At 45.8% G+C, this 14,349-nt stretch overlaps 1 protein-coding gene across 1 annotated transcript in view; it reads right to left on the bottom strand.

Annotated features, from left to right (window-relative positions):
* The window catches only part of LOC140306760 (sodium channel protein type 4 subunit alpha B-like), a 73,912-nt gene that overhangs the window by 48,534 nt on the left and 11,029 nt on the right, over positions 1–14,349 (bottom strand). Inside the window, exons 5-10 of the mRNA XM_072385351.1 lie at positions 12,595–12,704; positions 12,008–12,133; positions 7,553–7,638; positions 7,210–7,446; positions 7,069–7,132; positions 6,827–6,968 (exon numbers count right to left, since the gene is read on the bottom strand). Of these exons, the coding sequence (XP_072241452.1) occupies positions 6,827–6,968; positions 7,069–7,132; positions 7,210–7,446; positions 7,553–7,638; positions 12,008–12,133; positions 12,595–12,704 (765 nt within the window). The remainder of the gene's footprint in view (positions 1–6,826; positions 6,969–7,068; positions 7,133–7,209; positions 7,447–7,552; positions 7,639–12,007; positions 12,134–12,594; positions 12,705–14,349) is intronic.

The raw sequence follows: 14,349 nt of genomic DNA, 5'->3' as shown, positions 1-14,349 counted from the left end.
CAGCTCTGTATCTACAGTCTTCTTCTGCTGTCGGTAACCAGCTCTGGATCTACAGTCTTCTTCTGCTGTTAGTAACCAGCTCTGGATCTACAGTCTTCTTCTGCTGTCAGTAACCAGCTCTGGATCTACAGTCTTCTTCTGCTGTCGGTAACCAGCTCTGTATCTACAGTCTTCTTCTGCTGTCAGTAACCAGCTCTGTATCTACAGTCTTCTTCTGCTGTTAGTAACCAGCTCTGTATCTACAGTCTTCTTCACCTGTTAGTAACCAGCTCTGTATCTACAGTCTTCTTCTGCTGTTAGTAACCAGCTCTGTATCTACAGTCTTCTTCTGCTGTCAGTAACCAGCTCTGTATCTACAGTCTTCTTCTGCTGTCAGTAACCAGCTCTGGATCTACAGTCTTCTTCTGCTGTCGGTAACCAGCTCTGTATCTACAGTCTTCTTCTGCTGTTAGTAACCAGCTCTGTATCTACAGTCTTCTTCTGCTGTTAGTAACCAGCTCTGGATCTACAGTCTTCTTCTGCTGTCGGTAACCAGCTCTGTATCTACAGTCTTCTTCTGCTGTCAGTAACCAGCTCTGTATCTACAGTCTTCTTCTGCTGTCGGTAACCAGCTCTGTATCTACAGTCTTCTTCTGCTGTCGGTAACCAGCTCTGTATCTACAGTCTTCTTCTGCTGTTAGTAACCAGCTCTGTATCTACAGTCTTCTTCTGCTGTCAGTAACCAGCTCTGTATCTACAGTCTTCTTCTGCTGTTAGTAACCAGCTCTGGATCTACAGTCTTCTTCTGCTGTCAGTAACCAGCTCTGGATCTACAGTCTTCTTCTGCTGTCAGTAACCAGCTCTGTATCTACAGTCTTCTTCTGCTGTCGGTAACCAGCTCTGTATCTACAGTCTTCTTCTGCTGTCAGTAACCAGCTCTGGATCTACAGTCTTCTTCTGCTGTTAGTAACCAGCTCTGGATCTACAGTCTTCTTCTGCTGTCAGTAACCAGCTCTGTATCTACAGTCTTCTTCTGCTGTCGGTAACCAGCTCTGTATCTACAGTCTTCTTCTGCTGTCAGTAACCAGCTCTGTATCTACAGTCTTCTTCTGCTGTCAGTAACCAGCTCTGTATCTACAGTCTTCTTCTGCTGTTAGTAACCAGCTCTGTATCTACAGTCTTCTTCTGCTGTTAGTAACCAGCTCTGTATCTACAGTCTTCTTCTGCTGTTAGTAACCAGCTCTGTATCTACAGTCTTCTTCTGCTGTTAGTAACCAGCTCTGTATCTACAGTCTTCTTCTGCTGTTAGTAACCAGCTCTGGATCTACAGTCTTCTTCTGCTGTCAGTAACCAGCTCTGTATCTACAGTCTTCTTCTGCTGTCGGTAACCAACTCTGTATCTACAGTCTTCTTCTGCTGTCAGTAACCAGCTCTGGATCTACAGTCTTCTTCTGCTGTCGGTAACCAGCTCTGTATCTACAGTCTTCTTCTGCTGTCAGTAACCAGCTCTGTATCTACAGTCTTCTTCTGCTGTCAGTAACCAGCTCTGGATCTACAGTCTTCTTCTGCTGTTAGTAACCAGCTCTGTATCTACAGTCTTCTTCTGCTGTCGGTAACCAGCTCTGTATCTACAGTCTTCTTCTGCTGTCAGTAACCAGCTCTGTATCTACAGTCTTCTTCTGCTGTCAGTAACCAGCTCTGGATCTACAGTCTTCTTCTGCTGTTAGTAACCAGCTCTGTATCTACAGTCTTCTTCTGCTGTCAGTAACCAGCTCTGTATCTACAGTCTTCTTCTGCTGTCAGTAACCAGCTCTGGATCTACAGTCTTCTTCTGCTGTCAGTAACCAGCTCTGTATCTACAGTCTTCTTCTGCTGTCAGTAACCAGCTCTGTATCTACAGTCTTCTTCTGCTGTTAGTAACCAGCTCTGTATCTACAGTCTTCTTCTGCTGTCAGTAACCAGCTCTGTATCTACAGTCTTCTTCTGCTGTCAGTAACCAGCTCTGTATCTACAGTCTTCTTCTGCTGTCAGTAACCAGCTCTGTATCTACAGTCTTCTTCTGCTGTCAGTAACCAGCTCTGTATCTACAGTCTTCTTCTGCTGTCAGTAACCAGCTCTGTATCTACAGTCTTCTTCTCCTGTTAGTAACCAGCTCTGTATCTACAGTCTTCTTCTGCTGTTAGTAACCAGATCTGTATCTACAGTCTTCTTCTGCTGTCAGTAACCAGCTCTGTATCTACAGTCTTCTTCTGCTGTTAGTAACCAGCTCTGTATCTACAGTCTTCTTCTGCTGTTAGTAACCAGATCTGTATCTACAGTCTTCTTCTCCTGTTAGTAACCAGCTCTGTATCTACAGTCTTCTTCTGCTGTTAGTAACCAGATCTGTATCTACAGTCTTCTTCTGCTGTCAGTAACCAGCTCTGTATCTACAGTCTTCTTCTGCTGTTAGTAACCAGCTCTGTATCTACAGTCTTCTTCTGCTGTTAGTAACCAGATCTGTATCTACAGTCTTCTTCTGCTGTTCGTAACCAGCTCTGTATCTACAGTCTTCTTCTACTGTTAGTAACCAGCTCTGTATCTACAGTCTTCTTCTGCTGTCAGTAACCAGCTCTGTATCTACAGTCTTCTTCTGCTGTTAGTAACCAGCTCTGGATAAACAGTCTTCTTCTGCTGTCAGTAACCAGCTCTGTATCTACAGTCTTCTTCTGCTGTTAGTAACCAGCTCTGTATCTACAGTCTTCTTCTGCTGTTAGTAACCAGCTCTGTATCTACAGTCTTCTTCTGCTGTCAGTAACCAGCTCTGTATCTACAGTCTTCTTCTGCTGTCAGTAACCAGCTCTGTATCTACAGTCTTCTTCTGCTGTTAGTAACCAGCTCTGTATCTACAGTCTTCTTCTGCTGTCAGTAACCAGCTCTGTATCTACAGTCTTCTTCACCTGTTAGTAACCAGCTCTGTATCTACAGTCTTCTTCTGCTGTTAGTAACCAGCTCTGTATCTACAGTCTTCTTCTGCTGTCAGTAACCAGCTCTGTATCTACAGTCTTCTTCTGCTGTTAGTAACCAGCTCTGTATCTACAGTCTTCTTCTGCTGTCAGTAACCAGCTCTGTATCTACAGTCTTCTTCACCTGTTAGTAACCAGCTCTGTATCTACAGTCTTCTTCTGCTGTTAGTAACCAGCTCTGGATCTACAGTCTTCTTCTGCTGTCAGTAACCAGCTCTGTATCTACAGTCTTCTTCTGCTGTCGGTAACCAGCTCTGTATCTACAGTCTTCTTCTGCTGTCAGTAACCAGCTCTGGATCTACAGTCTTCTTCTGCTGTCGGTAACCAGCTCTGTATCTACAGTCTTCTTCTGCTGTCAGTAACCAGCTCTGTATCTACAGTCTTCTTCTGCTGTCGGTAACCAGCTCTGTATCTACAGTCTTCTTCTGCTGTCAGTAACCAGCTCTGGATCTACAGTCTTCTTCTGCTGTTAGTAACCAGCTCTGTATCTACAGTCTTCTTCTGCTGTCAGTAACCAGCTCTGTATCTACAGTCTTCTTCTGCTGTCAGTAACCAGCTCTGGATCTACAGTCTTCTTCTGCTGTCAGTAACCAGCTCTGTATCTACAGTCTTCTTCTGCTGTCAGTAACCAGCTCTGTATCTACAGTCTTCTTCTGCTGTTAGTAACCAGCTCTGTATCTACAGTCTTCTTCTGCTGTTAGTAACCAGCTCTGTATCTACAGTCTTCTTCTGCTGTCAGTAACCAGCTCTGTATCTACAGTCTTCTTCTGCTGTTAGTAACCAGCTCTGTATCTACAGTCTTCTTCTGCTGTTAGTAACCAGCTCTGTATCTACAGTCTTCTTCTGCTGTCAGTAACCAGCTCTGTATCTACAGTCTTCTTCTGCTGTTAGTAACCAGCTCTGTATCTACAGTCTTCTTCTGCTGTCAGTAACCAGCTCTGTATCTACAGTCTTCTTCTGCTGTCAGTAACCAGCTCTGTATCTACAGTCTTCTTCTGCTGTCAGTAACCAGCTCTGTATCTACAGTCTTCTTCTGCTGTTAGTAACCAGCTCTGTATCTACAGTCTTCTTCTGCTGTTAGTAACCAGCTCTGTATCTACAGTCTTCTTCTGCTGTCAGTAACCAGCTCTGTATCTACAGTCTTCTTCTGCTGTTAGTAACCAGCTCTGTATCTACAGTCTTCTTCTGCTGTTAGTAACCAGCTCTGTATCTACAGTCTTCTTCTGCTGTCAGTAACCAGCTCTGTATCTACAGTCTTCTTCTGCTGTTAGTAACCAGCTCTGTATCTACAGTCTTCTTCACCTGTTAGTAACCAGCTCTGTATCTACAGTCTTCTTCTGCTGTCAGTAACCAGCTCTGTATCTACAGTCTTCTTCTGCTGTCAGTAACCAGCTCTGTATCTACAGTCTTCTTCACCTGTTAGTAACCAGCTCTGTATCTACAGTCTTCTTCTGCTGTCAGTAACCAGCTCTGGATCTACAGTCTTCTTCTGTTGTCAGTAACCAGCTCTGTATCTACAGTCTTCTTCTGCTGTTAGTAACCAGCTCTGTATCTACAGTCTTCTTCTGCTGTCAGTAACCAGCTCTGTATCTACAGTCTTCTTCTGCTGTTAGTAACCAGCTCTGTATCTACAGTCTTCTTCTGCTGTTAGTAACCAGCTCTGTATCTACAGTCTTCTTCTGCTGTTAGTAACCAGCTCTGTATCTACAGTCTTCTTCACCTGTCAGTAACCAGCTCTGTATCTACAGTCTTCTTCTGCTGTCAGTAACCAGCTCTGTATCTACAGTCTTCTTCTGCTGTTAGTAACCAGCTCTGTATCTACAGTCTTCTTCTGCTGTCAGTAACCAGCTCTGTATCTACAGTCTTCTTCTGCTGTTAGTAACCAGCTCTGTATCTACAGTCTTCTTCTGTTGTCAGTAACCAGCTCTGTATCTACAGTCTTCTTCTGCTGTCAGTAACCAGCTCTGTATCTACAGTCTTCTTCTGCTGTTAGTAACCAGCTCTGTATCTACAGTCTTCTTCTGCTGTCAGTAACCAGCTCTGTATCTACAGTCTTCTTCTGCTGTTAGTAACCAGCTCTGTATCTACAGTCTTCTTCTGCTGTCAGTAACCAGCTCTGTATCTACAGTCTTCTTCTGCTGTTAGTAACCAGCTCTGTATCTACAGTCTTCTTCTGCTGTTAGTAACCAGCTCTGGATAAACAGTCTTCTTCTGCTGTCAGTAACCAGCTCTGTATCTACAGTCTTCTTCTGCTGTCAGTAACCAGCTCTGTATCTACAGTCTTCTTCTGCTGTTAGTAACCAGCTCTGTATCTACAGTCTTCTTCTGCTGTCAGTAACCAGCTCTGTATTTACAGTCTTCTTCTGCTGTTAGTAACCAGCTCTGTATCTACAGTCTTCTTCTGCTGTCAGTAACCAGCTCTGTATCTACAGTCTTCTTCTGCTGTTAGTAACCAGCTCTGTATCTACAGTCTTCTTCTGCTGTTAGTAACCAGCTCTGTATCTACAGTCTTCTTCTGCTGTTAGTAACCAGCTCTGTATCTACAGTCTTCTTCTGCTGTCAGTAACCAGCTCTGTATCTACAGTCTTCTTCTGCTGTTAGTAACCAGCTCTGTATCTACAGTCTTCTTCTGCTGTTAGTAACCAGCTGTGATCTCCTCTGAGTTTTGAACAACTTCCATCCATCTTTTGGGTGCCTGTTTGATTTTACTGCCTCACCATCTGTATTTAGGTGTATTTTGTCAGTAGTGAAACGTTATAGAGGATCCAAATGCAGGGAACAGCAGTCCAGAGGTTGACAGATGATTGACTGATATCTTTATTTAAAACCAAAAGTGCAGTCGAGCCCAGAGACCAAAAACTAATCTTGGAAAAACAAAAGACTAAAGAACAGAACAAAGTACACGAGAGAAGAAGTGAAATATGGAGAAGATCAATCGTAAGAGTAACAGCGAGGATCTTATAAAGACTGAGATAAACAAAGGAGTACAAACACTGAGGGGAATTCATGAGAAATTGACCAGGGGAAAAGACCAAGACAACTGAGGACATCTAAGAAACCGGAACCTGAAATCTGAACACTGAAACTAAAACAGAATACAAGGAATTAAGCTCAAATAAAATACCAAAGAAGAACACAGAACAGAGATTAAACCAAGGAGCTAAGAAATAAATCATATCAGAGACTAAGAAACCAGAACACGAAAAAGCACCACACAGGAACATGGAGCAGGACAACAGGAGCTTGACTCTGCCAAGTAAACCAGGCACTTGAATGAACAAGTGCAACAGGGAAATTAGGACCAAGAATTGAGCCATGAGGAACTCCACAGGTCATTTTAGCCAAACTAGATCTGGAATCCTAGGAAGGACTTAAACTGTCATCAAAATCAAATAAAAAATCAAAATAGAATAAAGAAATAAATAATTTGGAGGAAATTAATAGATCAATATGATATAAAGGAGGGTAACACAGAAATAAATACAGGAGTAACAAATAAACAAAGATATGAATTAAATATATTTCAAATAAAATAACAAATTAAACTGAAAACACGAAGACGTGGCAGTAAATAAATAGCAACTTTAACATAAGCGTGAATACCTTTATTGCCCAAATTAAAGCATAAAAAGGATTTTTTTACACATGTTAGACAATTATTTTTGCATAACTTCATTTAATTTCAATAGCATTTTTCACCATATAAACCTACTTATTTATCCATCTGTATATTTTGTATTTATTTCAGATTATGGCGGTTTCAGGCCTCCATAGAACAACAACAGAGAAGGAAACGACCTTCACTGGTCAAAGAGCAAACAGTTGTGGAAGCAGTTGCTACTGACCAGATGTATGAGGTTATCCCAGAAGTCCTGCATCAGGAGTCTGAACATAGTCAGAAAAGAAAACCCAAATGAGTCGTAGTTGGTGAATCCGTAGTTTGGGTTTGTTGACGTCCTCAAACAGGTCATCCCCTCTGGACACACCCTGAACACATCAGGATATGCTATTAGCTTAGCTGCTGCTGGTGGAAACACGTTTTCATTTGTTAACGTGGTGGAACAGATGTTGTTGGACGCTTATTTACCCAGAGTCAGATCTGTTTCCACACAGCAGAGCATCCAAGTGATGGGGCAGGTAGTAACAGTTTTCTATCAGCCAAACAGACGCAGGAACATTAAAGGCACCTGTACAGTCTGCACACAGCTGCTGGATCAGAACACCTCACCTGAATTGTTGATATATGCAGAGAAATCAAAGCTTCCTGTTTCATTTCCATGGTAACTGGGGATCTCGTAGGTAGAGGTGTTGATAGGTGGCCAGATGACACATTTATGATTTAACTGTCCCATGAAGAACTGCAGACCAATCATAGCCAAGATGCTGAGGACGACCACAATCAGGATGATGACATCAGCAAGCCTCATCACCGATTGGACGAGAGCTTCGACTGTCCTTCTCAGACCTGTAGGTTTAAACACCTGCTGAGCCACTGGCTGCACCTGCAACAGCCCCATGACCCCGCCATAAGGCGAAGGTCCCCACAGACAAAAGGAGACACGCCCACTCACCTGTTCTGCAGGTGAAGAGCTTCATCACTCGAGGAATCGTCGTCATCAGCTCAAGAAATTTGGAAGACGTGAACTGAGCTGCAAACCTGACACACAGAGACATCTTCTTCATCATCATCATCATCGCATCAGGTGTGTCAGGTGTGTGTGTGTCAGGTGTGTCAGGTGTGTGTGTGTCAGGTGTGTGTGTGTCAGGTGTGTCAGGTGTGTCAGGTGTGTGTGTGTGTCAGGTGTGTCAGGTGTGTCAGGTGTGTGTGTGTGTCAGGTGTGTGTGTGTCAGGTGTGTGTGTGTCAGGTGTGTCAGGTGTGTGTGTGTCAGGTGTGTGTGTGTCAGGTGTGTGTGGGTCAGGTGTGTCAGGTGTGTGTGTGTCAGGTGTGTGTGTGTCAGGTGTGTCAGGTGTGTGTGTGTCAGGTGTGTGTGTGTGTCAGGTGTGTGTGTGTGTCAGGTGTGTGTGTGTGTCAGGTGTGTCAGGTGTGTGTGTGTCAGGTGTGTCAGGTGTGTGTGTGTCAGGTGTGTGTGTGTCAGGTGTGTCAGGTGTGTGTGTGTCAGGTGTGTGTGTGTGTCAGGTGTGTCAGGTGTGTGTGTGTCAGGTGTGTCAGGTGTGTGTGTGTCAGGTGTGTCAGGTGTGTGTGTGTCAGGTGTGTGTGTGTCAGGTGTGTCAGGTGTGTGTGTGTCAGGTGTGTCAGGTGTGTGTGTGTCAGGTGTGTGTGTGTCAGGTGTGTCAGGTGTGTGTGTGTCAGGTGTGTGTGTGTGTCAGGTGTGTCAGGTGTGTGTGTGTCAGGTGTGTGTGTGTCAGGTGTGTGTGTGTCAGGTGTGTGTGTGTCAGGTGTGTCAGGTGTGTGTGTGTCAGGTGTGTGTGTGTCAGGTGTGTCAGGTGTGTGTGTGTCAGGTGTGTGTGTGTCAGGTGTGTGTGTGTGTCAGGTGTGTCAGGTGTGTGTGTGTGTGTGTGTCAGGTGTGTGTGTGTGTCAGGTGTGTGTGGGTCAGGTGTGTCAGGTGTGTGTGTGTGTCAGGTGTGTGTGGGTCAGGTGTGTCAGGTGTGTGTGTGTCAGGTGTGTGTGTGTCAGGTGTGTCAGGTGTGTGTGTGTCAGGTGTGTGTGTGTCAGGTGTGTCAGGTGTGTGTGTGTCAGGTGTGTGTGTGTCAGGTGTGTCAGGTGTGTGTGTGTCAGGTGTGTCAGGTGTGTGTGTGTCAGGTGTGTGTGTGTCAGGTGTGTGTGTGTGTCAGGTGTGTCAGGTGTGTGTGTGTCAGGTGTGTCAGGTGTGTGTGTGTCAGGTGTGTCAGGTGTGTGTGTGTCAGGTGTGTGTGTGTCAGGTGTGTGTGTGTCAGGTGTGTCAGGTGTGTGTGTGTCAGGTGTGTCAGGTGTGTGTGTGTCAGGTGTGTCAGGTGTGTGTGTGTGTCAGGTGTGTCAGGTGTGTGTGTGTGTCAGGTGTGTGTGTGTCAGGTGTGTGTGTGTCAGGTGTGTCAGGTGTGTGTGTGTCAGGTGTGTGTGTGTCAGGTGTGTGTGTGTCAGGTGTGTGTGGGTCAGGTGTGTCAGGTGTGTGTGTGTCAGGTGTGTGTGTGTGTCAGGTGTGTCAGGTGTGTGTGTGTCAGGTGTGTCAGGTGTGTGTGTGTCAGGTGTGTGTGTGTCAGGTGTGTCAGGTGTGTGTGTGTCAGGTGTGTGTGTGTGTCAGGTGTGTCAGGTGTGTGTGTGTCAGGTGTGTCAGGTGTGTGTGTGTCAGGTGTGTCAGGTGTGTGTGTGTCAGGTGTGTGTGTGTCAGGTGTGTCAGGTGTGTGTGTGTCAGGTGTGTCAGGTGTGTGTGTGTCAGGTGTGTGTGTGTGTCAGGTGTGTCAGGTGTGTGTGTGTCAGGTGTGTGTGTGTGTCAGGTGTGTCAGGTGTGTGTGTGTCAGGTGTGTGTGTGTCAGGTGTGTGTGTGTCAGGTGTGTGTGTGTCAGGTGTGTCAGGTGTGTGTGTGTCAGGTGTGTGTGTGTCAGGTGTGTCAGGTGTGTGTGTGTCAGGTGTGTGTGTGTCAGGTGTGTGTGTGTGTCAGGTGTGTCAGGTGTGTGTGTGTGTGTGTGTCAGGTGTGTGTGTGTGTCAGGTGTGTGTGGGTCAGGTGTGTCAGGTGTGTGTGTGTGTCAGGTGTGTGTGGGTCAGGTGTGTCAGGTGTGTGTGTGTCAGGTGTGTGTGTGTCAGGTGTGTCAGGTGTGTGTGTGTCAGGTGTGTGTGTGTCAGGTGTGTCAGGTGTGTGTGTGTCAGGTGTGTGTGTGTCAGGTGTGTCAGGTGTGTGTGTGTCAGGTGTGTCAGGTGTGTGTGTGTCAGGTGTGTGTGTGTCAGGTGTGTGTGTGTGTCAGGTGTGTCAGGTGTGTGTGTGTCAGGTGTGTCAGGTGTGTGTGTGTCAGGTGTGTCAGGTGTGTGTGTGTCAGGTGTGTGTGTGTCAGGTGTGTGTGTGTCAGGTGTGTCAGGTGTGTGTGTGTCAGGTGTGTCAGGTGTGTGTGTGTCAGGTGTGTCAGGTGTGTGTGTGTCAGGTGTGTGTGTGTCAGGTGTGTCAGGTGTGTGTGTGTCAGGTGTGTGTGTGTCAGGTGTGTCAGGTGTGTGTGTGTCAGGTGTGTGTGTGTGTCAGGTGTGTCAGGTGTGTGTGTGTCAGGTGTGTGTGTGTCAGGTGTGTCAGGTGTGTCAGGTGTGTGTGTGTCAGGTGTGTGTGTGTCAGGTGTGTGTGTGTCAGGTGTGTGTGTGTCAGGTGTGTCAGGTGTGTGTGTGTCAGGTGTGTGTGTGTCAGGTGTGTCAGGTGTGTCAGGTGTGTGTGTGTCAGGTGTGTGTGTGTCAGGTGTGTGTGTGTCAGGTGTGTGTGTGTCAGGTGTGTCAGGTGTGTGTGTGTCAGGTGTGTGTGTGTCAGGTGTGTCAGGTGTGTGTGTGTCAGGTGTGTGTGTGTGTCAGGTGTGTGTGTGTCAGGTGTGTCAGGTGTGTGTGTGTGTCAGGTGTGTCAGGTGTGTGTGTGTCAGGTGTGTCAGGTGTGTGTGTGTGTCAGGTGTGTGTGTGTCAGGTGTGTCAGGTGTGTGTGTGTCAGGTGTGTCAGGTGTGTCAGGTGTGTGTGTGTCAGGTGTGTGTGTGTCAGGTGTGTGTGTGTCAGGTGTGTGTGTGTGTCAGGTGTGTGTGGGTCAGGTGTGTCAGGTGTGTGTGTGTCAGGTGTGTGTGTGTCAGGTGTGTCAGGTGTGTGTGTGTCAGGTGTGTGTGTGTGTCAGGTGTGTGTGTGTGTCAGGTGTGTGTGGGTCAGGTGTGTCAGGTGTGTGTGTGTCAGGTGTGTCAGGTGTGTGTGTGTCAGGTGTGTGTGTGTCAGGTGTGTGTGTGTCAGGTGTGTCAGGTGTGTGTGTGTCAGGTGTGTGTGTGTCAGGTGTGTGTGTGTGTCAGGTGTGTCAGGTGTGTGTGTGTGTGTGTGTCAGGTGTGTGTGGGTCAGGTGTGTGTGGGTCAGGTGTGTGTGGGTCAGGTGTGTGTGGGTCAGGTGTGTCAGGTGTGTGTGTGTGTCAGGTGTGTGTGGGTCAGGTGTGTCAGGTGTGTGTGTGTCAGGTGTGTGTGTGTGTCAGGTGTGTGTGGGTCAGGTGTGTCAGGTGTGTGTGTGTCAGGTGTGTGTGTGTCAGGTGTGTCAGGTGTGTGTGTGTCAGGTGTGTGTGTGTCAGGTGTGTCAGGTGTGTGTGTGTCAGGTGTGTGTGTGTCAGGTGTGTGTGTGTCAGGTGTGTCAGGTGTGTGTGTGTCAGGTGTGTGTGTGTCAGGTGTGTGTGTGTCAGGTGTGTCAGGTGTGTGTGTGTCAGGTGTGTGTGTGTCAGGTGTGTGTGTGTCAGGTGTGTCAGGTGTGTGTGTGTCAGGTGTGTGTGTGTCAGGTGTGTCAGGTGTGTGTGTGTCAGGTGTGTCAGGTGTGTGTGTGTCAGGTGTGTGTGTGTCAGGTGTGTGTGTGTCAGGTGTGTCAGGTGTGTGTGTGTCAGGTGTGTCAGGTGTGTGTGTGTCAGGTGTGTGTCAGGTGTGTGTGTGTCAGGTGTGTGTGTGTCAGGTGTGTCAGGTGTGTGTGTGTCAGGTGTGTCAGGTGTGTGTGTGTCAGGTGTGTGTGTGTCAGGTGTGTGTGTGTCAGGTGTGTCAGGTGTGTGTGTGTCAGGTGTGTGTGTGTCAGGTGTGTGTGTGTCAGGTGTGTGTGTGTCAGGTGTGTCAGGTGTGTGTGTGTCAGGTGTGTGTGTGTCAGGTGTGTGTGTGTCAGGTGTGTCAGGTGTGTGTGTGTCAGGTGTGTCAGGTGTGTGTGTGTCAGGTGTGTGTGTGTGTCAGGTGTGTCAGGTGTGTGTGTGTCAGGTGTGTGTGTGTCAGGTGTGTCAGGTGTGTGTGTGTCAGGTGTGTATCGTGTGTGTGTGTCAGGTGTGTGTGTGTCAGGTGTGTCAGGTGTGTGTGTGTCAGGTGTGTGTGTGTCAGGTGTGTCAGGTCCAATGATCAGGTGATTACCCAGTGATGATGAGGACATCCAGCCAGTTCCAGGGATCCCAGAGGAAGGTGAAGTTTCCCACACAGAAGCCTCTGGACAGGATCTTCAGGATGATGTCGAAGGTATAAACAGCCATGAACACGTCTCTGTGTAGACAGGTAAAACCTTTATCTGACACACCTCAGAATGGGGGGGGAGTTATTGCGCTGCTGCAGCCTGGAATGACCATTTTATATATTGTTCTTGGATTTAAACACTTTTCCTGCTCCCTGACAACAGCGAATTCATTCAGACGGTCTTAACTCCAGGAAGGACACTCAGACTCTTTGTTTCTGCTGTGAATCATCACTGCTGCGACCTACTGTCAACATCTGCTCATCATCTTCTTCCTGTTTTTGTTTTTCTTGTTCATACAGACATCAGAGGACATGCTCTGAGTATCTCACTCTGAAATGAAGATGTGATGTGGTGCAGTGTCCCACTTTAGTCCCACTGTGGCCCATTTAGGACAATCTCTCTGCAGAAATGTGGATTCGTATCACTGATACTGTGTGTGTGTGCATGTGTGTGTGCACGTGTGCGTGCACGTGTGTGTGTGCCAACTCACTCCATATATCTGCTCAGGCCTGGAACTCTGATCATCATGAATACGCAGTTTATCAGAATCGTCAACATGAGACACAAACTGAACAAAGTGTGTATATTAAGGAAAACAACCTGTTAGTTAACATTTTTTCTTACAAACAGACCAATAACAGGCATGAGAGATCGCCCAGATGACCACAGAGAGTCCTGTCAGGTCTCCAGAAAAATCCACGTGAAATGTTGGAGGTTAGCAGTATTTCTGAAGCGCTCAGGTCCAAAGAGAACAACTTCAGTTCTGAGTCATCCAGGTCTTTATGTCTTTAAGACAGGCTTGTAGTCTGACCAACCTGTTGGTTTCATCTGGTTTCATAGATAAGTACAGCTGAGTATCATCAGCATAACAATGGAACTTTATGCCCTGCTGTCTGATAATGTTACCTAATGGAAGCATGTATAAAGTAAAAAGAATCGGTCCAAGCACAGAACCCTGAGGAACTCCGTGACTGGAATCTATCAGATAAATATGACTTAAACCAGCCTAATGCAGTTCCTTTAATCCCAATAACATGTTCAAGTCTCTGTAACAGAATACTGTGATCGATTATATCAAATGAAGCACTGAGATCCAACAGGACAAGAAACAAGTCCGCTATCAGAAGCTAACAGGAGATCATTGGTAACTTTCACCAGTGCTGTTTCTGTGCTATGATGCACTCTGAATCCTGACTGAAACTCTTCAAACAGATTATTTCTGTGTAAATGATCACAAAGTTGAGCTGCAACTATTTTCTCAAGAACTTTGTGGTGTAGAGGGTAGGTTAGACACCAAAGAAAGACACAAAAACACCATAAAGACACATGAAAAACACCATAAAGACACACGAAAAACACCATAAAGGCACATGAAAAACACCATAAAGGCACACGAAAAACACCATAGAGGCACATGAAAAACACCATAAAGGCACATGAAAAACACCATAAAGGCACATGAAAAACACCATAAAGACACATGAAAAACACCATAAAGGCACATGAAAAACACCATAAAAGCACATGAAAAACACCATAAAGACACACGAAAAACACCATAAAGACACACGAAAAACACCATAAAGACACACGAAAAACACCATAAAGACACATGAAAAACACCATAAAGGCACACGAAAAACACCATAAAGACACACGAAAAACACCATAAAGGCACATGAAAAACACCATAAAGACACATGAAAAACACCATAAAGGCACATGAAAAACACCATAAAAGCACATGAAAAACACCATAAAGACACACGAAAAACACCATAAAGACACACGAAAAACACCATAAAGACACACGAAAAACACCATAAAGACACACGAAAAACACCATAAAGGCACACGAAAAACACCATAAAGACACACGAAAAACACCATAAAGGCACACGAAAAACACCATAAAGACACATGAAAAACACCATAAAGACACACGAAAAACACCATAAAGACACATGAAAAACACCATAAAGACACACGAAAAACACCATAAAGGCACACGAAAAACACCATAAAGACACATGAAAAACACCATAAAGACACATGAAAAACACCATAAAGACACACAAAAAACACCATAAAGGCACACGAAAAACACCATGAAGGCACATGAAAAACACCATAAAGACACATGAAAAACACCATAAAGGCACATGAAAAACACCATAAAAGCACATGAAAAACACCATAAAAGCACATGAAAAACACCATAAAGGCACATGAAAAACACCATAAA

The sequence above is a fragment of the Leuresthes tenuis genome, unplaced genomic scaffold (assembly GCF_036924035.1).
Source record: "Leuresthes tenuis unplaced genomic scaffold, fLeuTen1.0.hap1 SCAF_5, whole genome shotgun sequence".
Lineage (NCBI taxonomy): Eukaryota > Metazoa > Chordata > Actinopteri > Atheriniformes > Atherinopsidae > Leuresthes > Leuresthes tenuis.
The sequence above is the reverse complement of the archived record's forward strand: the minus strand, read 5'-3'. Positions and strand labels throughout refer to the sequence as shown.